The sequence below is a fragment of the Bos mutus genome, chromosome 4 (assembly GCF_027580195.1).
Source record: "Bos mutus isolate GX-2022 chromosome 4, NWIPB_WYAK_1.1, whole genome shotgun sequence".
In the NCBI taxonomy this organism is placed as follows: Eukaryota; Metazoa; Chordata; class Mammalia; order Artiodactyla; family Bovidae; genus Bos; species Bos mutus.
Window position 1 is genome coordinate 17,255,613 of NC_091620.1, and position 27,570 is coordinate 17,283,182.

General features: G+C 44.7%; 1 protein-coding gene across 4 annotated transcripts in view; it reads left to right on the plus strand.

The window, feature by feature from the left end:
• Positions 1 to 27,570, plus strand: part of CUL1 (cullin 1) — an 87,964-nt gene that overhangs the window by 23,492 nt on the left and 36,902 nt on the right. For 3 of the 4 annotated variants that reach the window (XM_070369080.1, XM_070369078.1, XM_070369077.1), the window contains exon 2: positions 11,136 to 11,437. In XM_070369080.1, the coding sequence (XP_070225181.1) occupies positions 11,298 to 11,437 (140 nt within the window). In that variant the 5' untranslated portion in view covers positions 11,136 to 11,297. Of the gene's footprint in view, positions 1 to 2,864; positions 3,003 to 11,135; positions 11,438 to 27,570 lie in introns of those variants that run through there. The other variant, XM_070369079.1, reaches the window with a different exon arrangement.

Genomic DNA, 27,570 nt, shown 5'->3' on the forward strand with positions numbered 1-27,570 from the left:
ACCAGGCCTCCCTGTCCATCACCAACTCCTGGAGTTTACTCAAACTCATGTCCATCACGTCAGTAATGCCATCCAACCATCTCATCCTCTGTCGTCCCCTTCTCCCGCCTTCAATCTTTCCCAGCATCAGGGTCTTTTTCCAGTGAGTCAGTTGTTCGTATCAGGTGGCCAGAGTATTGAAGTTTCAGCTTCAGCATCGGTCCTTCCAGTGAACATTCAGGACTGATGTCCTTTAGGATTGACTTGGTTGGATCTCCATACAGTCCAAGGGACTCTCAAGAGTCTTCTCAACACCACAGTTCAGATGTTGCGTTCATTTAAATCATTAATGGAATTTAAGAATTTCTCAGGTGGTGAGTTTACCAGTCTCAGTTCTAAGTGGCACCGAGATTGCTTGGTATGCACCAACCAGATCATGATCAAATGGCACAGTATTTCCAGAGATATAAGTGAGAAGGTACTGTGTTTTGGTCCCATCCCCTCCCACATCCGTGTCCTGAACTTGACCACCTCCCTGCCAGGCTCCATCCTTTAGCTTCTCTTTTTCTACCACATATGTTGTGTAAAAAGCTGGAATCAGGATTGCTGAAAGAAGTATCAATAACCTCACATATGCAGATGACCCCACCCTTATGGCAGAAAGCAAGGAGGAACTAAAGAGCCTCTTGATGGAGGTGAAAGAAGAGAGTGAAAAATCTAGCTTAAAAGTCAACATTTAAAAAACTAAGATCATGGGATCTAGTCCCTTCCATTCATGGCAGTTTGATGGGGAAAAAATGGACACAGTGACAGGCTTCATTTTCTTGGGCTCCAAGGTCACTGAGGATGGTGACTGCAGCCATGGAATTAAAAGACACTTGCTCCTCGGAAGAAAAGCTATGACCAACCTAGACAGCATGTTAAAAAGCAGAGACATTACTTTGCAAACAAAGGTCTGTATAGTTAAAGCTATGGTTTTTCCAGTAGTCATGTATGGATGTGAGAGTTGGACCATAAAGAAATCTGAGTGCCAAAGAACTGATGCTTTCAAACTGTGGTGTTGATGAAGACTCTTGAGAGTCCCCTAGACTGCAAGGATATCCAACCAGTCAGTCCTAAAGGAAATCAGTCCAGAATATTCATTGGAAGGACTGATGATGAAGTCTCCAATACTTTGGCCACCTGATGCAAAGAACTTAGTTGTTGGGTTTTTTTTTTTTCCCTGCAATATTTTTAAGGTAAATCCCAACCATCCTTTCATTTCACCCACAAGAGTATTAATCTGGTGAGGCTTGGGGGTTTTGTTTGTTTTTAAACAGGAGCCAGTAAACCCTGAGGCCGGTGCTTTACACAGCTCCGAGCCAATGTTCCAGGCTATCAGTGAAGCCCGGACCTTCTCTTCTGTGTTCTGTGTGTTTTTACTCTTAAATATAAAATGGTATCATTTCACATGTATTCCCCTGTCGCTTCCCCCCTGGACTCTTTCTGAAATTCATCGTGTTGGAAGAAGTGGCCAAAATTGACAAGGTTGTGTGTGGTGTGCTGTGTGACTTTCCGACAGCTCATATGTGACTTCTCTTTTTGGTGAACTTTCATGTATTTCCTGGTGTGCACAGGCAAACGTTCTCCTCAGTGTAAATCATTGTTTTACCATGTTTCATTTCTTAAGTGCCATACTGCAGGTAGAAGCCGGGGACTGTGCATACTTTTAACCAATTGTTAGAAAATAAGTAATTTTACTGAGTAATACTCAGGATCATTTCAAGTTTTCATCAGATTTAAAATGTTCCCTGTGTACGAGACAGCAAAAGAGACACAGATGTATAGAACAGTCTTATGGACTCTGTGGGAGAGGGAGAGGGTGGGAAGATTTGGGAGAATGGCATTGAAACGTAAAATATCATGTATGAAACGAGATGCCAGTCCAGGTTCGATGCAGGATACTGGATGCTTGGGGCTAGTGCACTGGGATGACCCAGAGGGATGGTATGGGGAGGGAGGAGGGAGGAGGGTTCAGGATGGGGAACACATGTATACCTGTGGTGGATTCATTTTGATATTTGGCAAAACTAATACAATTATGTAAAGTTTAAAAATAAAATTAAATTAAAAAAATGTTCTTAAACTAGAAAAGCCAAATTTAGCCTTGTTTTTTTTAACAGTGAATTTTAACTATATTTTCATTAACTCTAATAATGACTTTTTAAAAGATACTGTAACAGCTTAAATCCATGCTTTTGTTTTGATTTTTTTGTACATTTTTCAAAAGCAGTCACCTTACTGTGGACACAGTTGTGGTCTTTCTGAAAAACCCTGTGTCGTGTATTCCTGTTACAACTGATCTGAATTATTTTTGCTTTGTTTATTGAACACTGTTCTACATTGGCCTGTGCAGAAGCATCTGCTAAATGTATTTGGTCTTAATTTACGGGAACAGAGGCAGCTACTAGGACCACCTTAATGGACAAAAGTGGTATCTGGATTTTTTTTTAAAAATATTTGAGTTGAAACTGAGCAGGGGACACAATTCTTTTATTACTTTAAATTTTGTGGGCTCCGCCCCTAGAGTAGAAATGTAGGTTCATTAAGGTCTGAATTGATGTTCCTGTCTGTTTTGTGCTTAGGGCTGGTCGGGCAGGGGAGTAAGGTGTTCGGAGAAGTCAGGCAGCCCGGCTGGTGAGACGTGGTGAGGAACGCGTGGCCATCTCCAGTTCAGGGGCCCCGGCCGGCGGCGTAAAGTGGAAACACCCTGAAAGCACAGAGGAACCCCCGGTGCCCTCCATCGATGACGCCCCGCCCCACCCACAGCCGCGCCGCCCGTCCCCAGGCACCCAGCTCCCAGCCCCCGCCCGCCCTCCTCTCCCCGCCTCAGTTCTTCGTGGAACCTTCTGGAATCCTATTTCTGGAAACTCCTCGGACGCCTCTCCAGTTTTGGGCCCCCTCGCTCCTCAGAGGCTGCGGCTCCGAAAGCCGCGCTGTGGCTGTTGCGGGACCCCTACGTCCCTCCCCGGGCTCCCTGGAAGGTGCGCCGGATCTGGGTGCCTTCCGCCCCGGTACGGGGTACGGGCTACGGGCTCCGGGCTCCCCCGGCTCCCAGCCGGGTGCTGCCTGCCTGGCTGCCCCGCGGCGGCGCCTCCCTCTCCACGCCCAGCGCCCTTCCCGGTGATGCAGCCTCTGCGGTGCCGCCGCCTCTGCGGTGCCGCCGCCTGTCGTCCAGCCCTTCCCGGGCCTGAGCACCCAGACGCCGCCCTTCAGCAGTCCCTGACCCCCGCCCTCCCAGTGAGGACTTTCCCAGCGGGCTTTCCCTGCTCTGCGTCCCGGGCAGCCTCTTAACGCCTTCAGGGCCGGAATGCCTAGAGAGAGTCTGCGTTTATTTTTAAGTCTTGATGGGCGTGTATTTGCTTTGCAGCCTTGTGTCTCTGCTGTGTGGTGCAGTGCCCGCAGCTTTACGTCTACACACACACCCCCTCTCCTGGGGTTTCCTTCCCGCTCGGGTCACCACAGAGCGCTGAGGAGAGCCCCCTGTGCCTTTCAGCAGGCTCTCATCAGCTCTCTTTTCTGCACGGTCGTGTCTGTCAGTCCCCATCCCCCAGCCCATCCCGCTCCTGCCTTCCCAAACCAGTGAGGCTATTTCGTTGAGTGAGTGAGGTTTATCTCATTATTAAGTGAAAAAAGTTGTAGAACGATGTGTGGTTGATCCCAAGAAAGTTAGGTCTCTGTAGGGATCAGCACAGATTTACCTTTTCTTTTTTAAAAAAATGTTGTGTTGTTTCTTGAAACATCAGTGTTTTCTTGAAAATCCAACCCTGAGATGTGTTCAGGGGAAAATATGCTCTAGCCAAGTCAGTTTGAGTGGGAGATGTTTTATACTGTTTTTCTGACAGGAATTCATAAGACACGTTCACTTACTAAGGCCTCTGAACTCTTGGAGCAAGCAAAATATTTAGCTTCAGTAAAGCTAGCATTTCCCCAGATTGGCTGGATGATCTGTTCAGTTGACGTTCCAGTTAGTGTCTGCAGACATCTGTCATACGTGCTCTGTTAAGAAAGCCCTTTCCTTACTAATGAAACTCTGAGTTACTAATATCAAAGAGAATATAGTTTTTAGGATTCTTGGAGGTCGTTTGGTTAGTTCATGCCTGTATTCAACAAAAGAATCTTATGCACCATTAATCTTGAGAAATAGACTGTTTGATTAGCTCCCAGTTTGAAGTGTTAAAACACTTGTTTTAATACTGATTCCGATGGCTTTCGTATCCCTTTGGAGCAAGTCTCTTTCATGAGGCAAGTCCTTGAATATCCAACCTCCCTGCTCCTCTTAGACATCTTTGTTTTGACTCTTGGGTTCTGCTCCCTTATCTTACTTGGTTGGGGGAGGGGAGGGTGATGTGAGCAGTGCTGTGACTGGTCCGGGCTTCTGAGCCCAGGGCTGGGGTGGGACAGGACAGCAGGCTCTGCCCACAGGTTCCCGCCCTGGGTTGGTTGCATTTTGTGCCTTGGTTTCCTGTGCATCCACTGAAAGCAGCCAGTCTGCAGTTTCTCTGTCTGAAAACTTGAGCGTTCCTCCTGGATATTCATGACCGCGATCAGAAACCCTGTGATGCCAAGGAGTTAATGTAACAGACTGCTTTTGCCCGACTTTCTAAGTATATATTAGGTTTAGTTTTGTTTTTTGTTTTTAGTATCTCCTGGCATTTTGGACATCCCTAAGTTTCATGGCTGTGGGATGTGAATTATTAGGAAAGTATTTTTATCCCTTACCCCAAAACCATTTCAGCCTCTGACTTTTCATAAGGTCCGCCTGAGGTTATTGATAGTTCTTGAGGGCCTGGTTATGGGATGGAAGGCAGGTGGTTTGTAAAGTGGTTTTATTCCTGAAAATTCCACACTGACAGATAAGCCAGTCTTTTATGGGCACCTATGTTATTGTATTTATTATTCCAAACAGTTCACTATCAAACATTGAGGGATGCATCCAGTCAGTTCAGTTCCTTCGCTCAGTCGTGTCCAACTCTTTGTGACCCCATGGACTGCAGCACACCAGGCTTCCCTGTCCATCACCAACTCCTGGAGTTTGTTCAAACTCATGTCCATAGAGTCGGTGATGCTATCCAACCATCTCATCCTCTGTCATCCCCTTCTCCCGCCTTCAATCTTTCCCAGCATTAGGGTCTTTTCAAATGAGTCAGTTCTTCGAATCACATGGCCAAAGTATTGGAGTTTGAGCTTCAGCATCAGTCCTTCCAATGAATATTCAGGAGGAATACATAAGCAGATGAAATCCAAACACAGCTCCCCACCCCCACCCCAAGGTGGGAACTCCATCACCAGAGCATCCCCTATCCATTCAGGCCCCACCCACGTGCCCCTTCAGGGAGGGGCTGGACTCCCAGAGGCCCTCCAGCTGTAAGGTCCTCCCTGACCTCCCCACCCGGCGCACTTGCGGGGACTGAGCCCCCAGGAGCGGAAGCACAGACTGTGCTGCCCTGTGTGCCAGTCCAGGCAGCGCTGGACGCCTCCCGGGCGGGGGCCACCTCACGGTTCAGCCCCTCTCTGCCCAGGCCTGCATCCTCCCCTGCCCCTCACAGATGTCATCCCGAAGAAGCATTTACCACCAAACTCTGTCCAGGCATTTGCTCCAGAGAGCCCAGCCTGAGACCAGCAGGTCAGCTGCTGTTAGCACATGGCCTGATTTTTAAGATATTTCTCTGATGTTCTTACTTTTAATGTTTCCTTTTAGATGTAGTTTTAGCTTTCTCTATTGTAGGATAAGTGATAAATGTTAAATATTATAAATGGGAGACTCTCTGGGGGTTATTAAAAATAGAAGATGAGGTTGCTGCTGCTGCTAAGTCGCTTCAGTTGTGTCTGACTGTGCGACCCAAGAGACGGCAGCCCAACAGGCTCCTCTGTCCCTGGGATTCTCCAGGCAAGAATATTGGAGTGGGTTGCCATTTCCTTCTCCAATGCATGACAGTGAAAAGTGAAAGTGAAGCCGCTCAGTCATGTCCGACTCTTCGCGACCCCATGGACTGCAGCCCACCAGGCTCCTCCGTCCATGGGATTTTCCAGGCAAGAGTACTGGAGTAGGGTGCCATTGAAGATGAGGTTAGCCTCTTTCAACTTCTCAATTAAGTCAGTAATGACATGTGAATTTTTGTGAACTGTGTAGATTTTGGATACTCAGTGAGGACAACCAGAAAATGGGAATGACTCATTTGAAAGGGAAAACAGTAAAGCACCTAAAAGCAGAAGTAAGATAGTTGGCTGAATTTTCACCACATGAGCCAAGACTTGGCTGTGGCACCAGATTCCCACGCGTAGAACTAGACAGAAAATGTGTGTAATAAAGTAGACTTGATATTTTAACATGAGAGATTGTGTTTGATCTTGGAATACCGGTTACTCTGATACAGTAAGACTCATAACTGGAATCAGATGTACAATAGAAAGAGCGAGCACATTTGGGTGCTGATGTTGAATGGGGACAATGAGGTTGTGGGGAAAAATAAAATCACTGACCATTTTATTCAGTGTACCTTATTAACCTTGCCCCTGGGGTGGAAGTGAGGTGGGATGATAAGTGCCTTGTTATTTTTGTTGAGTCTCTCAGTCATGTCCAACTGTTTGCAACCCCATGGACTGCAGCGCACCAGGCTTCCCTGTCTTTCACTACCTCCAAAAGTTTGCTCAAACTCAGGTCCATTAAGTTGGTGATGCCATGCAACCATCTCATGCTCTGTCACCCCTTTCTCCTCTACCCTCAATCTTTTCCGGTATCCGGGTCTTTTCCAATGAGTCAGCTCTTCACATCAGGTAGCCAAAGTATTGGAGCTTTAGCGTTAGTCCTTCCAATGTATGTTCACGGTTGATTTCCTTTAGGATTGACTGGTTGGATCTCCTTGCAGTCCAGGGGACTCTCAAGAGTCTTCTCCAACACCACAGTTCAAAAGCATCAATTCTTTGGTGCTCAGCTTTCCTTATGGTCCAACTCTCACATCCATACGTGACTACTGGAAAAACCATAGCTTTGACTACAGGGACCTTTGTTGGCAACGTAATGTCTCTGCTTTTTAATATGCTATCTAGGTTGGTCATAGCTTTCCTTCCAAGAAGTGTCTTTTAATTTAATGGCTGTAGTCACTGTCCACAGTGATTTTGGAGCCCAAGAAAATAAAGTCTGTCACTATTTCAGTTGTTTCCCACCGCCGCCCCCCCGCCCCCCTCGTCTGTTTGCCATGAAGGGTTGAGACCAGATGCCATGATCTTAGTTTTCTGAAAGTTGAATTTTAAGCCAGCTTTTTCATTCTCCTCTTTCACTTCATCAATAGGCTTTTTAGTTCCTCTTCACTTTCTGCCATAAGAATGGTGTCACCTGCACCTGCATATCTGAGGTTATTGATATTTCTCCCAGCAATCTTGATTCCAGCTTGAGCTTCATCCAGCCCAGCGTTTCTCGTGATGTACTCTGCACATAAGTTAAATAAGCAGGGTGACAGTAGACAGCCTTGATGTACTCCTTTCTTTCCCAATTTTGAACCCGTCCGTTGTTCCGTGTCTGGTTCTAAGTGTTGCTTCTTGACCTGCATACAGGTTTCTCAGGAGGCAGGTAAGGTGGTCTGGTATCCCCATCTCTTGAAGAATTTTCCACAGTTTGTTGTGATCCACACAGTTAAAGGCTTTAGTGTAGTCAGTGAAGTAGATGTTTTTCTGGACTTTCCTTGCTTTTTCTATAGTCCAGTGAATGTTGGCAATTTGATCTCTGATTCCTCTGCCTTTTCGAAATCTAGCTTGTACATCTGGAAGTTCTTGGTTCACATACTGTTGAAGCCTACTTTGAAGGATTTTGAGTATTACCTTGCTAGCATGTGAAATGAGTGCAATTGTGTGGTAGTTTGAACATTCTTTGGCACTGTCCTTCTTTGGGATTGAAATGAAAACTGACCTTTTGCTGGCATATTGAGTGCAACACTTTTAACAGCATCATCTTTTAGGATTTGAAATAGCTCAGCTGAAATTCCATTAACTCCACTAGCTTTATTTGTAGTAATACTTCCTAAGGGCCTCTTGACTTCACACTCCAGGATGTCTGGCTCTAGGTGAGTGATCACACCATCGTGGTTATCTGGGTCATTAAGACCATTTTTGTGCAATTTTTCTGTGTATTTTTTTTTTTTTGGCTGCTCTGGGTTCTAGTTGCGGCATGTGGGATCTAGTTCCCTGGCCAGAGATTGAACCTAGGCCCCCTGCTTTCAGAGCTCAGAGTCTTAGCTACTGAATCACCAGAGGAGTCTACTCTTCTGTGTATTCTTGCCACCTCTTCCTAATATCATCTGCTTCTCTCAGGTCCGTACCGTTTCTGTCCTTTATTGTACCCATCTTTGTATGAAATGTTCCCTTGGTAGCTCTGATTTTCTTGACAAGATCTCTAGTCTTCCCCATTCTATTGTTTTCCTCTATTTCTTTGCATTGTTCACTTAAGGTTTTCTTACCTCTCCTTGTTGTTCTTTGGAACTCTGCATTCAGATGGGTAGGTCTTTCCTTTTGTCATTTGCCTTTCTCTTCTTTTCTCAGCTGTTTGTAAGGCCTCCCCAGACAACCATTTTGCATTTTTGCTTTTCTTTTTCTTGGGGATGCTCTTGATCACTGCTTCCTGTACAATGTCACAAACCTCCGTCCATAGTTCTTCAGGCACTCTGTCTATCAGATCTAATCCCTTGAATTTCCACTGTATAACCATAAGGGATTTGATTTAGGTCATACCTGAATGGTCTAGTGGTTTTCCCTACTTTCGTCAATCTAAGTCTGAATTTTGCAATAAGGAGTTCATGATCTGAGCCACAGTCAGCTCTTGGTCTCATTTTTGCTGACTGTATAGAGCTTCTCCATCTTCAGCTGCAAAGTATATAACCAGTCTGATATCGGTGTTGACCATCTGGTGATGTCCATGAGTAGAGTTGTCTTTTGTGTTTTTGGAAGAGGGTGTTTGATAGGACCAGTGTGTTCTCTTGGCAAAACTTAACCTTGCTAGCTAGCATGTGACATCTTGTGCACACCAAGACCCAGTGGAGGAGAAATTCAGCTGTTTTGGGGAAGGGATGAGAATTTCCAGAAAGTGGGCCACTACCCACTTTTTGCCCTTTTATGGCCATCCTTGGAACCGTTCTGGTGCCCGTGGGTGTGTCGCGGAGCGTGCTGAGGTGTTGCAGCAAGTGTGCCCCGAGACCCAAGGTCTAGTGGAAGTCAGCTGCCCGCCATCTTGGACCTGGTCGCTTCTAAGCAGTTTGTGTCGTGTCCTTGGGCTGTGTCATTCTTTTAAAGGTTGTGTGCCCTGCCCCTTCAGTCTCACTACCAATCCAGAACACCCCAGTTCCTCTCAAGTGGGGTGGTGGCATGTACCATGCAAGGTCAAGAAAAGGCAGATTGAAGTCAGAAAACATTTGCAAAGTGGTTGCTGAGGTGTTAGTTTCTTAAAACTAAGAGGATTCATTCTTGTGTTAGACATTTTTATGTTTCACTTTTGGATGTACCTATTTGCATGTATGACGTGAAGTGTTTTTAAGATTAGGAATGATGTTGTGGTTTCATAAAATATTAAGCCCCATAGCTTAGGTTCTAAGTATCAGAGTTGATTTAGGCTTTAGAAGTTCAGGCGCAGTCCACTTGTGTGGCTCCCACTGTTCTTAAAGGTGCCTTAGCCCACAGAGAGCTCCGTGCAGCCACTGAGGTGCAGGGTGCACTGAATCCCTTGCAGCCTGTGACACCCGTTCTTAGTGTTCCAGATACCATGTACCTCCCAGCATTTATTTTTTGGAGCCATTGAAGTAATTTGATGTTTCCTAGTTTCGCACCAGAAATACTTGTTTAAAAACCACCACATTTTGATGTGATATACATAGACACTCCTCGAAGTATGTCTGTAATGTTTTATATTGAAAGTACTGACTTAACACAATATTGGATAGCTAATGTTCTTTATCTGTGGATTCATAATCCTGAGGCATTATAAATTGTATTTTGCAGTTGCTTCATACACTTAGAGATAATAGCCATTACCAGTTGTCAACCCTGATAGCTCAGTTGGTAAAGAATCCACCTGCAATGCAGGAGACCCCGGTTCAATTCCTGGGTCGGGAAGATCCACTGGAGAAGGGATAGGCTACTCACTCCAGTATTCTTGGGCTTCCCTGGTGGCTCATTTGGTAAAGAATCTGCCTACAATACGGGAGACCTGGGTTTGATCCCTGGGTTGGGAAGATCCCCTGGAGAAGGGAAAGGCTCCCCACTCCAGTCTTCACTTCACCCCTTGTCAAGTGTTTACTGTGTGTTAAATAGACCTGCCCCTATTTTGCTGGCTAGGAAATTGAGGCTTAGAGCAGTGAGAAGTAACTTGCCCATGACCATATATCTGTAGGTGTGGAGCTAAGCTTCAAAGCCAGGTCTCCCTAAGTTCAGGGTACATTTTAAATGTTGATAATTCTTGCCCAATTCCCTTCTAAAAAAGGAGTGACCGGGATTCACTGGCCGTCCAGTGGGACTCAGTGCTCTCACTGTCGGGGTCCAGAGTCAATCTCTGGTGCAGGAAGTAAGATCTCACAAGCTGCCCACCGCTCCTCGTCTCCCCCCAAAAGGAGTGACCATTCCCCCTCACTTTCTGCCTCACCACCATTTGTGTTTTGCCAGATGCTAAGTGACTTTTTTTTATTTTTAACTCACAGGTAACTAGTTTGAACATTTGGCTTTTTCTGTTAGCTGTTTGTGTTGCTCTTTCTGGACATTTCCTTTGCCTTTTTTCCTTTGAGTTTGTCTAACTGTTACGTAGGTCAAGTAATGTAGACCTTTTGAAGGCCAGCGAAACAGCATGTTAGTTGTGCTTGTGTATAAGTTTTACCAGCTCTTCTCCGCGCACTCTAATAAGCAAAATGATTTTGAACTAAGCGTCTACATACGCATATTACACAGACCATGTTCTGTGAGTGTGTTGTCACATAGAAAGCGAGGTAATCTCCGGGTCAGCGTGCAGAGGCGCCTGCCGGGGCCCGCAGACCCAGTGTTGCCGTCAGCATGTGCGCAGCGTCCTCTCACACTGCCCCCGCCCCGTGAGGCAGGATGTTTGTTGAGAGAGGACTAATCAGTTCCCTGTATTTCTTCTTCAGGTTTGCCTGCGATGAGATTTCATTCTCTCCATTCAAAGGACATCCTTTCTGAGCCGCTGTGAATAAATTTGGAATGATAACTGTATATTTTCATCTGATGGAGAATTAGCTGAACCTTGACTAAGGATTGCTGCACTGGACGACTTCAGAATATTACTCACCATGTCATCCAACCGGAGTCAGAACCCCCACGGACTCAAGCAGATCGGCCTCGACCAGATCTGGGACGACCTCAGAGCTGGCATCCAGCAAGTGTACACCAGACAGAGCATGGCCAAGTCCAGATACATGGAACTCTACACGTATCCTCCCGTGTCAGCCGAGGTCGTTTGCGTAGGATTTCGATCCTTTACTGGTCCGACCCGTGACTCGTTAGAAATTTTACATCACGTGTTCTCTCTGCAGTTCATCCTATGATAGAATCAGTAAGGTTCATTTTTAGCCTTCAAAGTTAACTCCTTTACTCTTTCTGCGTTTATGACAGAGGTGAAAGTGGCTACATGGTGGTCTAAGGCAGTGCTGTTCAGCCCAGGAGCCGCTCGTGGCTGTTTGCATTTGGAATCAGTAGTCGTGGCACCCGTGTTCTAAGTGCACAGTAGGTAATCACTTCGACCAGGGCAGGAAGTTCTGTGGCAGGGTGCTGCTTACCGCTGGGGGCTTTGGTGTCTGTATTGTCCGGGGCTGCCCTCGCAATGGGGGCAGGGTGGAAGAGCTCGCATCCAAAGTGGTCTGGTCCACAAAGCCGAAAATAGTTACCGTCTGGTCCTTCATGGGACAGGCTTGCGACTCCCACGTAAAGGGTCACCACGTAGAGCAAAAGTTATATTGTTGTGGCCTTGTTTTACAAATACGGTGTTCAGGTATTTCACTCTGTATGGTCCCTGGTAGGTGCCAGGGACTGCCGTGTGCTTGGAAGGTTGTGTTGTCTGCTGTATGCAGTCGGCCCTCCTGATCCTCAGATGTGGAACTCAACTGGACTGGCCATTTTATTGAGGGACTAGAGCACCCACAGCTTCTGGCATGGGAAGGTGGGGTGGTACCAGGAGATGGCTGTGTGTGTGTACACCAAGGCGTACTACTTAACTTGTAGAATTTCTCGAGTCCATTCAGATATCAGAAATTACAGTTGAAGCTAGCTCACCAAAGGGCGGATTGCTGCTGATTTGCTAATTTTAGGAGTTTAAAGTTGTTAGTTCAGTGCAGATTTAAGTTTAAAGCTTTAATGTGTATCAGTGATAGTCAAACTTGGTTATGTGATAGTCCAGGAGGCCCTCGACTCTGCTAATATTTTATGGCCTTAAAAAAAGTTTAACATTAATTTGAATAGGTATGAAGCTATATGTCTATCTCTAAAATGAAAACTTATTGTGGGTATAGACCAATATTCATAAATACATGTATACTTACACTGTAGAATACTTCGAATTGCCGCTTTATTGAGTTATAGTTCACACAGCCATGACTGAGTTATAGTTCACACAGCCATGACTGAGTTACAGTTCACACACCCATGATTGAGTTACAGTTCACACACCCATGAAGCGCACCCTGGTTAAGTGCACAGTGCGGCATTCAGGTGCACTCGTGCATCGTGCAGCCGTAACCACTGTCTAAACTTCGAGGCTTTTCATCACCCCCAGAGCAACTAACTGCACCCTCGCTAGTCACTTCCCATTCTGTCCTCCCCCCAGTTCCTGGCAACTGCTAACCTGCTTTCTGTTTCTATGAATTTGCCTATTCTGGACATTTCACATAAATGGAATCATACAGCGTGTGGTCTTCTGTGGCTGGCTTCTTTGACTTAGCATGATGTTTCCAGGCCTCATTCTTGTTGCAGCACGTGTCAGCACATCATTCCTTTTTACAGCTGAATTTGATGCATATTCCATATTTTGCTTATTCATCCGTCAGTGATGGATATCTGGCTATTATGAATCATGTTGTTATAAATATTGTGCGTGAGTTTTTGTGTTTTGTGTAGGCATGTGTTAAAAAGCACGTGTATATGTAAGAGTGGAATCATTGGGTCATGTGACGTGTCAAATACTTTTAAGGAGGCCGTAATCTTTACAAATAAAGAGGGTATTGGTCCCCTCAAGAAGGTTGTGGCTAGCTAGGTGTGGCAGGTTTTGTGGTGGAGGTTTTTGAGGTGTGGTTTTTTTTTTTTGGTTGGTTGGTTATTTTGTTTAATTCTTATAAGTCCTAGAGCTAAAGATGGTGATGAAACAAGGCCTTTGGTTGGATTTCTGCACAGGAACAACAGGGGAGTGCTAGAATAGAAACGATGGAAATTTAGTTGCTAGTTTGTCTCCAGGGAACTTACTAGTTTTCATTTTTGACCAGCCCAGATTGGTCTTTGTTCAGTATAATGTTTTGGTCTTAGAACTCTTTCTCTGCCTGCTGCAATTACTAAATTCTTTTATTCTATAAATATAGTTTGTCATTTTGATACCTTCCATTTTAATTTTTTTTTTTTTCAGGAATAACTCTTGAATAAGATTCTTCTAGTTTTGTCTGAGAAGATAATAGTTTCATTTATTTAGTACATTTATTAAGAGTAGAGAATCTGCCACCCTTGAGCTGTTGCTGTAAAACTCCTCACCAAACCCTCCTGGGTTGGGACACGCAGTTTTTCAGGTCATGAACCCACCGTGCCCCACTTTGCTGGCAAAGCAATAAAACTGTTCTTTTCTACTTCTTCCCTCCCCCGTAAAAAAGAGATTGGAGATTCTGAACTTGACATTAATTCCTTAGGTATTATTTGTGAAACCAGAGCTGTCATTTGAGTCCTGGGTATCAGACACTGTGCTGGGAACCATCTGCATCTGCTTGGAGGCTTTCATCAGTCACCCACGAGGGCTGGTGGTAGTAACCCTCCTGTGGTGCTGTCGGAAACCCGGTCTCCCAAAGCTTGGGTAACTTGCCTAGTTGTTATAGCAACCACTGGGCAGTGATGACGCTCATCTGAAACTCTTAGTAGCCTGACTCTGGAAACTGCCTTTATCCATTCTGTGGCCTTCAGATTCTGTATGTGAATGAGCCATAGTTCTCAAAATATTTTCTGTATTTTCCTTAGGAAGTTCCAAAAGAGTCTGATCAACCCTTAAAGATTAACTTTTAGGATACAGATGAAACAGAATGTCTACTTGTGTTTATTAATTGAATTACTGAAAATCATAAAATTCTGCTCCCTCCTTCACCTGCATTTTTTAACATCAGTGTTATTTTCCAGTATAGAGGAGCTCAAGTCATCTGGCACATTTTTCTAGAACGCATCTTCACTTCCATTTCAGTCATTTACACACAGCTTTTGGAAACTGTGTGTCGCCATACCACAGTTCTGTCTCAGCCTCAGTTTACATAAAAGCGTTTGTGAAAGCTTTCTCTTTCGGGTGTACCTTCAGTCTCCATGTAACCGCTTAGCTGCGTCGCTCTTTAAAATAATCTCCCAGGCTGGTTTCCAGTGACGGATGTTCTAGCCCTGGTTTGTGAGGTTGTGTTTCAGGCTGGGAGGTACTTCGGGTCCTGGGGAGGAGGAGCAGACTGCGTCTCCCTTCTGCAGTCAGACCAGGGCCTGTTGGAGGAGGGCTGGCCGGAAGAAGGAGGAGGGGTCCTTTCCCCTTCGTCACTGTAGACAGCAGCTCACAGCGAGATCTTTACGAGATCTTTACCCTCTGTTTATCTTCAAGAAACATGTGACACATTTTCCAGAGAAAAGTAACCAACTTCTGGAATGGCAGCTAGTGTTCCTAGAGCATTTAGCAACCACTGGCATTCCCTGGTACTATAACAAGAAGGTGGGTTATTGTACAGCATAAATGTTCTTCTTGATTTCTCAACTCAGAGTAGCAGAAGAAAGAGAAGGCAACTTGAGGAAAGTGAAAAAAAAAAAAAGGTTCCAGAGCACCTGAGTCAGAAAGATCTAGTTCAGTTATTAATAACTTTGTTCTCAGCCGTTCACAAAGGCTTCCCTTTCCTCCTTAAAGTTCAGCCTGTAGCCAGGCTCCCCACTGGCTGCCCGTTAGCAGGTCTGATTTTCTGTCTTAGGTGTGTACAGCACAGTGCAGCAACTTTTTTTGTTTTTTCTTTTTGGAGTAAAATATAGGAGTACAGTCTATGCTGGTGGGTAAATAATAGTAGATTTTCTTTCTTTTTTCTTTTGAACTTGAAATGGGTAGTGAAGTTTCCTCTTCGGTTTTTTTTTTTTTTAAAAAATAATTCATTAATTTATGGCTGTGCTGGGTCTTCATTGCTGCACAGGCCTTTTCTCTGGTTGTGCTGAGCACAGGCTGCTCTCTAGTTGCGGTTTTGTTGGGGAGCTCGGGCTTCAGTAGCAGTTGCTCTGAAGCTTGCGGAATCTTCCTGGACCAGGGATTGAACCCATGTCCCCTGCATTGGCAGGTGGATTCTTTACCACTAAGCCACCAGGGAAGTCTCCTGTTTGAGCTTCTTGACACCACTGTGTTTCCATGCCCAGCTCAGAGAGCAGGCACAGGTCCTGACTTTGGGCAGGGGGTGCGGCGTGATGAGGGGACCCCCGTGGCATACCCGCAGCAGCTGGTCACGGCTAGTCTAGCTGGCAGGCCATCTGGTTAAGTTTGTTGGTTTTGCTAGGCCCCCGGTCTTCCTGCTTCTCACTTCCAAGTCATTCTTTTTTTTCTGAAGTTGTTACTCACCTCAAATCATAATTTTAGCCTCCCTTGGAATCAGTTTAAACTTCTGTGTTGATGTCTTTCTCTTTTTCTTTTTCCTCTCTGCCTGCAGAAGTTCTCAGACACTTGACAGGGTCTGTTTTCCTCCCTGTGGTGCTGTGAGCTGAGTTTATTCTGATTTCAAAGTTCCTTTTTTCCCTGGCAGTTGCATTAAGGATGACGTTCCTATTTCCTAGCCTGGGCTGCTTACCTGTCCACAAGTTGGAATACAGGCATATTCAGAATTTGCAGTTAAGCTCTGTCCCCACAGTCTGCGTGGAGAAGGAAATGGCAACCCACTCCAGTATTCTTGCTTGGAGAATCCCATGGACAGAGGAGCCTGGTGGGCTGCCGTCTGTGGAGTCGGACAGAGTTGGACACGACTGAAGCGACTCAATAGCAGCAGGAGCAGCCACAGTCTGCAGCTCAGTTCGCATCACTGGGGTGGGGGCGCTCTCCCCCCAGAGCAGCTCCCCGGCCCCTGGCAGGGCTGAGAGCCCCCCAGGGCGCGCGGTCCTGCTGCTGCTCAGCGCCCGCCAGCCGGGCGTGGCATCGCCGCTGCCATCACTGTTCTCGGTCGCCGGCTCCCCCCCGCCGGCTCCTGCACGGCAGCTGTGGCCACGGGGCCAGTGTTCCAAGTGGCAGCCGCCTTCCCGGCCCACCTGCCCAGGATTCTCTGTCCTGTATAGAAACTCGGGCTCCGCGAAAAGCAGATCAGACAGAAAGAATGTCAAATTGTTTTCACAGTGTCTTGATGATGGTCCCAGCCCATCTTGAGATAACCACACAGCCAGTGAAGGTATTTGGACATCTCTCATCTTGTACTTTTTATTCAGGAGTCATAACATTAATCCGGTTTTGCTCACCTAACAAACATGGCTTTCATCAAGTAAACTTAAATGTATAGAAGTATTTTTTTCCAAACATACACAGCTCTTCACATATATATATACACACACATATATATACACACACACATATATATACACATTTATCCACATTTTTAGAATAAGGCTCTGAAGGATATAATTGGTTCACAGACCGAAGAAATGCAAAAGGTCAGTATGCCTGTAGGGAAATTTTCAACCTCTTAATTGTTAAAGAAATGAAGAATTTAAGACATTGTAAACCTATCAGCTTGACAGCCGTTTTAGAGAAATGATCGTAGCCAGTGCTGGCCCAAGTGAAGGAAGCTGGAGTTGCCACAGTCAGGTGGTATCAATTTGCTGTGGTCTTTCTGGGGAAGTTTAGAAATATAGACATCAAAAGGTACTTTGGCCCACTGATTTTTGTTTTATAACTTTTAACTGTCCTAAGGAAATGCGCTGAGTCACTAAAGTCCTGTCTGACTCTTAGCGACCCCACGGACTGCAGCGCACCAGGCTCCTTTGTCCATGGCGTTTCCCAGGCAAGAATAGTGGAGTGGGTTACCATTTCCTCCTCCAGTTGTGTTCAAATTGTATGTGCCAGGGGTTCAGAATATTTTATAATTGGAAACAATGGGAAACAGCCGCATTCTTCAACATTAGGGATTTGATATAAATGGCCGTAAACAGCCATTAAAAATTCACTGAAGAATATTATTCATTGACATGTAACAATGCGCCTAATAACGGGGAACGCAGGATATGAAGTGGTTTGTGTGATGTGAACCCCCAGGGCATCATCTGCACTTTTGAAAAGCTTTGCATAGCATGGAAAGTGTCTGTCCGTAGGTACTGGGCTTATGGATGGTGTTTTAAAACCTCGTCTGTGCTTTGTAGACTGTCAGTATAGAATCTACTTTTTAAAATACAGTTGATCAGTTTTTGCTATTTTCCCTTGTGCAACTAGAAGTCCTAGTTATTTCACTGGTTGCAAAATTCCTTCTGTCTTTCGTTACTGACACAGTACTGTTAAAATAGTTTTGGGGATTGAGAAACCAAATCTATCTTCCAGAGGAAACCCATAGAAATTATATCGGGTTGGCCATAAAGATGTTACAGAAAAACCCGAGTGAACCTTTTGGCCAACTCAGTAATCATATCGCGTAGTTGTCTCTGGAGGCAATTTTGGGGGTTTTATTAGTATAAACATGGTATGTTGAGCTTTCTTCTTCTAATTTGATTCATGGTGTGTATACTCAGAGCACTTTGAGCTTTGTTGAAACAAATTGTGTGGTTAATCACAAGCTGTTGCATGCAGTTTTTGCCTTTGAAATGTGAATTTATTTGCTTCATTTGGGATATTCCCTTTCAGAGCCGTACCTGCCACAGCCCAGAAAGAACTTGATTCTTTAATAACTTTGCAGACGACAGTGCAGGGTCGAGGCGGGCCTGCCGCTCCTGCCAGCGGGTGCAGCTGGAACATTTGTGGACACAGCTTGTAATGCAGAGCCCGTCCAAATGATGTTGATACAGGCAGCTGCTCAAATTTCCACTGTAAGTTCACTTGGATAAGAAGGGGTCGCAGAAAGTGGTTCTGTTCAGAAGGAAAATGGCTTGAGTTTGGTAGTAACTGAAAGTCACAGATTGATTCCCCAGATGTGTTGACTTTATGTTGTAAGGCTGGTGCTCTGTGGTAACAGACAGTGGGGGCCGGTGCCCAATCATAAAGTGTTAACAGGCGCCCTGGGCATCACAGCCAGGGATGGCGTGTAGTCACATACAGTGCCTGGATGCCCGAGGTGGGGCGGGCACCCAGGCTATGTCTGCCTGAAGCTTCGTCTGTCACCTGACTCCTTTCATGGTGACTTGTCCCTACCAGTCACGTGAAGAGTGTGTTTTGGCGAATGATAGAGCAGTTGTGGGATGCAGAAGAGTCGTAGGCCTGTTTCAGAGGTAGGCCCAGGCTCTGCTCTTGATGGCCAAGTGTGGCCAGAGACCCCAGGTGTCTGCCTCGGGTCCCGCTCACTGTCCCAGTCTGACAGCGGTGCCAGAGGAACCCTTCAAGGGAACCTTTTGAAAACAAGGTCAGCGTTTTAAAAGTCAGCGGCGTGGGCTTGTCAGGCTGTCGCTGCCCTAGTGTAAAGCAGCCAACACACTGACTCCTGAAGGAGGCTTCTGTTTGATTGCCCCTATTTCCTCCTCATGGGTCCCCAGGCCAGCTTCTCAGATAAGGACCAGCCAGGCTTTGGGCTGAAGCTTTGCACAGTCAGGCACGACTACCCATTTTGTGGCCTAAGTCTTACTTATAGGAAAAACTGCATGGGCTTGAGAGTAGATCCCTGTGGAGTCTTTCTGCTATGTAATTTTTGATTTTTAGATACATAATCCTGTTGTAAACCTAGACATTTAACAAGGCACACAGTGAAAAGCACACATCTTCTCAGCCACACACCACCCCCACCCCATCCCCCGAGCAAGTCTCTCCAGTGCTGTCTCGGTCATGTCTGTCTGTCTGCGGGTTATCTGCACACACACATACAGAAAACGAGAGTTTGTGTGCAGCTTAGGAATATATTTGAACACCCTTTCCCAGGTTTTAGTAACCATGTGCCTGGGACGGTTCCCTGGTTATCGGTCCTGCAGGGAACTTGCTCTGAATCCTCCCCTGAGTGTGAGGACCAGTCCTGATGCAGTATTCTTTTCTGCTGGTGTCTCACCACCCGGAATTGTTCTGTCTCCTCTAGAAACAAGCGTCTTTGTTGAAGACCATAGAGAAACGCATTCTCCTTGATTCCTTTGATAGCATTTGCACGTTAGTTAGCTGTGGGGTTGCCTTAACCATTGGTTCTGTTACATAAATGCTATTAGACATGCTGAAGATAAATACTCTGAAACCAAAATTAATTTTGGCACATAGCAGCCTGGATGCAAAATATGTTTATTTCGGATTGTTCATAGTTAGGTCATCTGTTTAATTTTAGGGTTCTGACTTTTTGTTATTGTTAATTTTGTGTTCTATTTTATTTTTATGTTCTGTAAATACTATTCTGGCTTGTATTTTTCCTTTTTCTGTGGTGTTTCAAGTATTATAGGTCTTCCCAGGTGGCTCAGATGGGAATCTACCTGCAATGCGGGAGACCTGGGTTCTATCCCTGGCTTGGGAAGATCCCTTGGAGAAGGTAAAGGCTACACACTCCAGTATTCCGGACTGGAGAATTCAATTGCACGACTTTCACTTTCTTTCAGCTATTATAAGCTATCTCAAATGCTTTAAAGCAGTGGAAGGGTGTGTGTGTGTATGTGATGCAATATTTAATAGTCTCATTTCATTAATTTGAAAGTCTTTGATGATGGGCAATACAGACAGCTATTATTGCAGAGGAGATGCTCAGAGGAGGGAGAAAGATGTTGACACTGTTGAAGTTGGAAGGCTTCAAGAACTAGTGGAAGCTAAGTGAACCTCAAGAGAGGAGTATAAATAAGGAGGAAAAAATGAGAAAAGGGAGAAAGCCTTACACAGTTTTGCTTGAGGGAGAAAGATGGATGTGAAAGTGGGAAGTGGCACCACGAGAGGACACGATGCTGGCCAGGAGTAGATGCTGTCAGGCTGGCCACCGGACTTAGTTCTAGATTATGGTGAATCTTGCAGACCAGGTAAATGTGTTTGTTACTGTTATTTTTTGAAAGCGGTGTAGGTCCACAGAGATGGACATATGATTTAAGAATCCGTGACTTAAGGAGGATGAATCTGGAAGCCAAATGGAGTTAAAACCGGAAAGAGATCAAAGGCACAGGAAGACCAGCTTGATCTTGGCAATCCAAGCATGATGTTGTGTAGTGGTGATGGAAACAGGAAACAAAAGGAGCAGATTTCTGGGCTTCTGGCTGAAGATGAAATTTGTTTTGACTTTCCCATTGGTGGCATCACTAAAATGATCATAATAAAATCATTTTAAATCAGTGAAGACAAAGAATGGAAGAGAGCTTAGATGAGAAATTTAACCATTTATTTGTTTGTTCTTTTTCTTTAATGCAAAGCAGACTGAGTCGCCGCACTGATCCCCGGGGTATAGGAAGCATCACTTTAGAGGGAGTGTCCCTGAGGAGGGTGCCGATGACAGCCCCACGGCCCTTTAGGACCGGAGGCTCAGAACCTGAAGGCTCCGGCCTGGCAGAGGCGGAGGGGTGAGACCGGGCGGTGCTGGGAGGTGAGGGATAGATCCAGAGTCTGCAGACCTGAGAGCCTGTTACGTCCCTCTCCTCGAGTGTAGAGCTCCTGATGCTGAGAGCCTGTATCCCAGGCAGAAGACTCGCCACTTCTCTTTAGGACACACCGAATGGGAACATCGCAGAAATTTGCAAACAGGAGGCCTAGCAGAAGTTGGGATAAATAGAAACTAACAACCGTGGCTGTGATAGAAAGTTAGCATTTAGAGTGACTGGTTCATCATTCCGTATCAGAACACTGCTGGTGATGCTAGGGACAAAACAGTTCTCTGGAAAAATTGAACAGCCTGAAAAATAAATGCATTTGTCGACACACAAGGTGAGCCGTGCAGAACTATGGCCTGCCAGCCTCCTTAGGCCAGTGGTCTTTCCAGTTGGCTTTTAGTGCCTTATCATGATGAGTACTAAGGATTAATAGTTGTGTGAAAACAGAATACACATAGAATGAAAGCGAACAGGAAGAAACTGACAATACAGGGAAAAGAAGAACATGTTTTTAAAAGTAACATTTTTGAATGTTAGTGGCAAAGTCTGAGATGAGAATCTCCTCATGGCAGTAAGTTCGGAACAGGACACTTTGAGAAAAGAACTCCCATTTGCAATGGCAGCTCAGGTTTTAGAAAGAACAGTAATAGAAGACCCTGCTGCTGCTGCTACTGCTACTGCTGCTGGACAGTAAAAAGGAAAGATATGAGGGCAGGTAGCTTTGCAAACAGAAGTAAGCCAGGAGGCCCAATATCTGACTGTTAGAAATTCTAAAGGAAAACAGGGAGAGAAGAGTTTTTGAATTTGTAATAGTATTCATAGAGAGTATAAAATAACTTCCCAGAAGTGAAGATGTTAAATCACTAGTGCTGAAGATAATGAAGAAGATGGATCCTACAGACAAAACCATGAAGTTTCTGTGCACATAGAATTAAGAGAGACCCAGCAGCCTATGGGTTGAATGTGAGAGCAGGACAGAGTTCCTGGATTAGCGCTGTCCGGAAGGTGCAGAGAGCAGTCAGTTCAGACTGGAGCGAGAAGACGGGGTAGCTTGTTGCAGTTACTGCCAAAATTCCCTGGTGGCTCAGCTGGTAAAGAATGCCTGCAACATGGGAAACCTGGGTTGATCCCTGGGTTGGGAAGATCCCCTGGAGGAGGGCATGGCAATCTACTCCCGTATTCTTGCCTGGAGAATCCCCATGGACAGAGGAGCCTGGTGGGCTACAGTCCATGGGGTTGTGAAGAGTCAGACACGACTGAGTAACTAAGCACAGTGTTGAGTGAAACCCAGCTTTCAGTTACCAAGAGTAGCTTGTCCTTATGAAGAGGCCTTCCCTGGTGGCTCAATGGTAAAGAATCTGCCTGCCAGTATAGGAGACTCAGGAGACTCAAGTTTGATCCCTGGATAGGAAAGATCCCCTGGAGGAGAACATGGCAACCCACTCCAGCATTCTTGCCTGGAAAATTCCGTGGACAGAGGAGCCTGGTGGGCTGCAGTCCATGGGGTTGCAAAGAGTTGGACATGACTGAGCACACACACAGAGAAGAGGCACAGTTAGGGAAAATGAACATAATTGAGCAACTCAAATATTGAAATAGTTGGAGCCTAGCAGCCTGTCTCAGGCCATCAATCTGTCACAACATAGTTAAGAGCACTGTTACAATAAGTCTTAACAAATAAAAATAATAAAAGGACCAAAGTGGTACATAGGCATTTGCTCAGATCAGATCAATTGCTCAGTCGTGTCCGACTCTTTGCGACCCCATGAATCGTAGCACGCCAGGCCTCCCTGTCCATCACCAACTCCCAGAGTTCACCCAGACTCACGTCCGTCGAGTCAGTGATGCCATCCAGCCATCTCATCCTCTGTCGTCCCCTTCTCCTCTTGCCCCCAATCCCTCCCAGCATCAGAGTCTTTTCCAATGAGTCAACTCTTCGCATGAGGTGGCCAAAGTACTGGAGTTTCAGCTTTAGCATCATTCCTTCCAAAGAAATCCCAGGGCTGATCTTCAGAATGGACTGGTTGGATCTCCTTGTAGTCCAAGAGACTCTCAAGAGTCTTCTCCAACACCACAGTTCAAAAGCATCAATTCTTCGGCTTTCAGCCTTCTTCACAGTCCAACTCTCACATCCATACATGACCACAGGAAAAACCATAGCCTTGACTAGACGAACCTTTGTTGGCAAAGGAATGTCTCTGCTTTTGAATATGCTGTCTAGGTTGGTCATAACTTTCCTTCCAAGGAGTAAGTGTCTTTTAATTTCATGGCTGCAGTCACCATCTGCAGTGATTTTGGAGCCCAGAGAAATAAAGTCTGACACTGTTTCCACTGTTTCCCCATCTATTTCCCATGAAGTGATGGGACCAGATGCCATGATCTTCGTTTTCTGAATGTTGAGCTTTAAGCCAACTTTTTCACTCTCCACTTTCAGTTTCATCAAGAGGCTTTTTAGTTCCTCTTCACTTTCTGCCATAGTAGGTAAATGACTGGCTTTGTAGCTTTGCTTCTGGTTTTAGATAGTAAAGCATTTCTGTAAAGCATTTCTAATTGTCTTTAGCTAATTGGGCATCCCTGGTTGCTCTGTGGTAAAGAATCCGCCTGCCAGTGCAGGAGATGGTTTGATCCCTGTGTCGGGAAGATCCCTTGGAGGAAGAAATGACAACCCATTCCAGTGTTCTTGCCTGAGAAATCCCATGGACAGAGGAGCCTGGTGGGCTACAGTCCTTAGGGTCACAAAAGAGTTGGGTACAACTTAGCAACTCAACAACAACAGACATCAGAAGTTTAGGTTTTTTATATTTTGCTTTGAAGGTTTTTACATGGTATTTTCTGTCCTGGAGTTTTCAACCTTTTATCATAAAAAAATTTCAAACATTAAAAGAAGTCAAAAGAATTTTACGGTGAAGACCCATTTTACTGGACTTGCTCAATCACGTCTCTCTCTACCCTGAATCCATATATCCATCCATCCATTTTATGTTGCATGTTTCAGAGTAAGCTATAGACATCAATACACTTCTCAGTAAATGCTTGAGCATGTACATCATTAGAATTTGAAATTTGTTTATAGTTTCCAGTGGAGAAGCTTTGACTAGCACATTTGCCTGAGTAACCCAAAAACCTATCCAGATAGAGGGTGTCTTCACCCCTGTGGAAGGTTCCTTGATGCTTCCCAGGGCATCCTGGCCTCCCCCACGGCAGCTACCATAGATTAGTTTGGCAGTTCCCAGGAGTTCATCCAAAGGGCAGTAGAGAGTATGTTCCCCTTCCCGTGAGGCTGCTTTCATTCAGGGCATTTTTGAGATTTATCCGTGTTATCCAGGTGGCAGTAGTTTCTCCCTTTTGCTAAGTCATATTCCGTTGTATGAATACCACAGCTGCTTGATTCATTTTTCTAATGATAGGTACCTGGGCTGTTACCCATTTTTTTTGGCTAAAGCAGGGGGGAAAGCTATATCTAAGTGGAGATCTTTTGGGGAGCAGAATGCTTTTATATCTCTCGGGCCTACAGAGCAGTGGAATTGCTGCACTGTGTGTTAATGGTATGTTTGACAGTGTAAGAAACTGACCAGCTGTTTTTCTAAAGTGGCTGTATCATTTTGAATTCATGTGAGCAGTGTTTGTGAATTCTAGTTGCCCCACAGTATTGCCAACGCCTGCTTGGAACATCATTCTCTTTCATTTTAGCCATTCTGGAAGTGTGTGTCATGGTATCTCATGGTTTTTATTTGCATGTCCCCAATGATTAATGAAGTTGAGTCATTTTCATATGCTAGTTTACCATTTGTATGTCATCTTTTGTAAAGTATCTGAGTCTTGGGGGTTTTTGGGGGGGATTAATATGCTTTTTATTATTGAGTTGTAGGAGTTCTCTGTTTAGGATGCCAGCTTTTTCTCAGACATGTCTTGTTGATCTTTCCTCCCAGTCTCTGAGGCTTGCTATTCTTTTCTTAATGGTGTTTTTGAGTGAGCAGATAGTTTATTTTGAGGAAACCTAATTTGTTTCTTTTCCTTTACAGTTATCTTCTGTGGCCTATGAGAAACCTGTGTCTGGATCACAAAGATACTGTTTTCCTCGTAAAGCTTTGTGGTCTGGGCCTTTCCATTTGGGTCTTTGTGTGTGGTGTGAGGTGGGGCTGGAGGGTGCTCTTTCCGCTGCCGTGGCTCTGCAGTTATTCCAGCATCATTTGTTTCCCCCCAGAGGGGCAGTTTGGTGCCTTTGTTAAAACTGACAATGTAAATGTGGTTTTATTACTAAAATTGTTTCATTGAAATGTGACCAGTGTAAAGGGAGAATGTATTACTACTTTGATTTGTTTATATTTTGTGAAGTATGGTTGCATCTATATTCATGTGGGATTATTGGTTGCTGTTTTCATTTTTTATAATTTCTTACTGTAGCATTATGTAAATTCTTAAAGTCAGATAGTGTAAGTCTTCCAACTTTGTTCTCCTACCCCAGGATTTTTTGACTATTCTAATTCCTTTGCATTTCTCTATAATAAGTTTTATTGTCAGTTTGTCAATTTCTCCCCTAAAAATTGGTGGATTACAATTGGTATTGTGTTGAATTTTTCTAAAAGCAGTCTTATTGAGATATAATTCACAATGCCATACAGTTCATCCATTTAAAATGTTCATTTCAATTGTTTTCAGTATATTCACAGGTATATTCAATCATCACATTTTAGAGCATTCTCATCTCAGAAAGAAACCCTGTATCCTTGAGCTGTTACTTCCTTAGTCCCCTACCTCCCTGCGGATCTACTTTCTGTCTATAGATTTGTCCGTTCTGAACATTTCACGTAATGTAATCATGTATGATACGTGGACTGAAGCTTATGCCCGAAAATTCACATGTTGAAGCCCTGACCCCAGTTGTGCAGTATTTAGATGGGACCTTTAGGGAAGTACTTAAGATTAAATGAGGTCATAAGGTAGGGCCCTGATCTATAGGATTGGTGTCCCTAAGTCTTAAAGACCCCCAAGACAATATCATGTATGTTAGTTTTAAATCATTCTTCGTATTTTAAAGAATTAAGAAAAATAGTCTTTAATATTTGCACAGCTATTTATTATTTCTGATGCTCTTCATTCTTTTCTAAAGATCCAGGATTCAACCTAGTATGAATTCCTCTGTACCTAGAATTTAAGTCTATACTACATGAACGCTCTTGATTTTATTTTATCTGAAATTACCCTATTTTGCCTTCCTTTTTGAAGAATACTAGTTAGCACTGCCTCATGTTTTCCATGCCTGGTTGGTTAATGGTGAGGGTGATGCTAATTTGGGAATGAAAGTGGAATTGAACTCTGGGTAGAAATTTTAAAAGAGCGTTTAAGAGCGCCTCCCCGCCCCCCTCCACAGCCCCCAATTAAAATTTTCCTTTCAGTCTGTTCTGTGAGGCCCAGGGTTCCTTGCCTTGTTTCAAGGTCCTCTGAGGAGGTAAGGCTAAAAGGAAATAACGGTGGGGTGGGGGTGAGAGCGTGTTCTGTGCACAGAGAATACTTTGTGAAGAAGAAAGAAGTCTGTGGTTAGAAGTTGTTAAATACCCTAGCCCTGCTTTCCCAAAAGAATGGCTTTTTGATACCTGAAGAGATTCGTAAACTTCATATGTCCAAAGGAACCATATACTGAAACGCTCATTTCTAAGTTGTTAAGTTAAGCTCTTTCCACTTATTATCTTGTTAACGTCTCTCTGTCTTGATCTCTGCACGTGCCGTGCCCATTGCTTCCAGGGCCAGGTGCGCCCTCAGGTGTTGGTCACTGCCTGCTTACTCTGCAGGCTTCACCCCCGCCCCTGAGCCCCCACCCCCGCCTTGTTCTTAGTCTGCAAACCATTAGGGACCATGGGAGGAATCTGCCCCAAAAGAAAAAACCCTTTTAATATCAAGCAAGCTCAGGTTCAAAACTTACAAAGCGGATGAGAGCAGATTCGGAGGAAAAGCCGGGGCGGGGCTGTGGACAGCTCTCCCGGGGCTGTCACTCTCGGTGTCCAGCGGAGGGCATTGTGTGGGAAACACGCATCGCCTTCAGGGCGCACAGGTCCAGAGGAGTGAGGCTGTGGACGGCCTTTAAGAATGAGTCAACCAGTTTAACTTTTCTTTATTTGCTTATAAGAATGTTGTGATACATCATTTTATGTCTAAACCACTGATCTTTCAGAAAGTGAATATAAAAATTCCACCGAAGAATGCATTCTGTCAGATTATAATTGGCAGTATTTTCCTAGTGTTACTTAATATAATGCATATCATGAGTGGAGTCTTGGATTTGACTCCAAATATGTGAATTTGATACATATATTACCTTTTTTATATTCTGTATCCGGTGACAGTGTTAAAAACAACTACATATTATATCCTCAGGATCCAACAATATATGTAACTAATTCTTTATGTTTGACAAATAGGATGTTACAAGTTTTTTTTTACCATCTTCAGCATTGCTGTCATAGTTTGCTAACTAAAGTAATTGTATATTTCCATGGTAATTTCTGTACAGTAAATGCTTGTGAGGATAATGACTGTATCAAAGAGAATGCACTTGGAGATTTTTGAATATTTGCACATTTTAGTCCAGAAAAATATGTGGCAGTATGAGCTCTGACCCCATTGAATAGATGCCCTATTCCTGCACTTGTTTGACTGTTTTTAAGACTG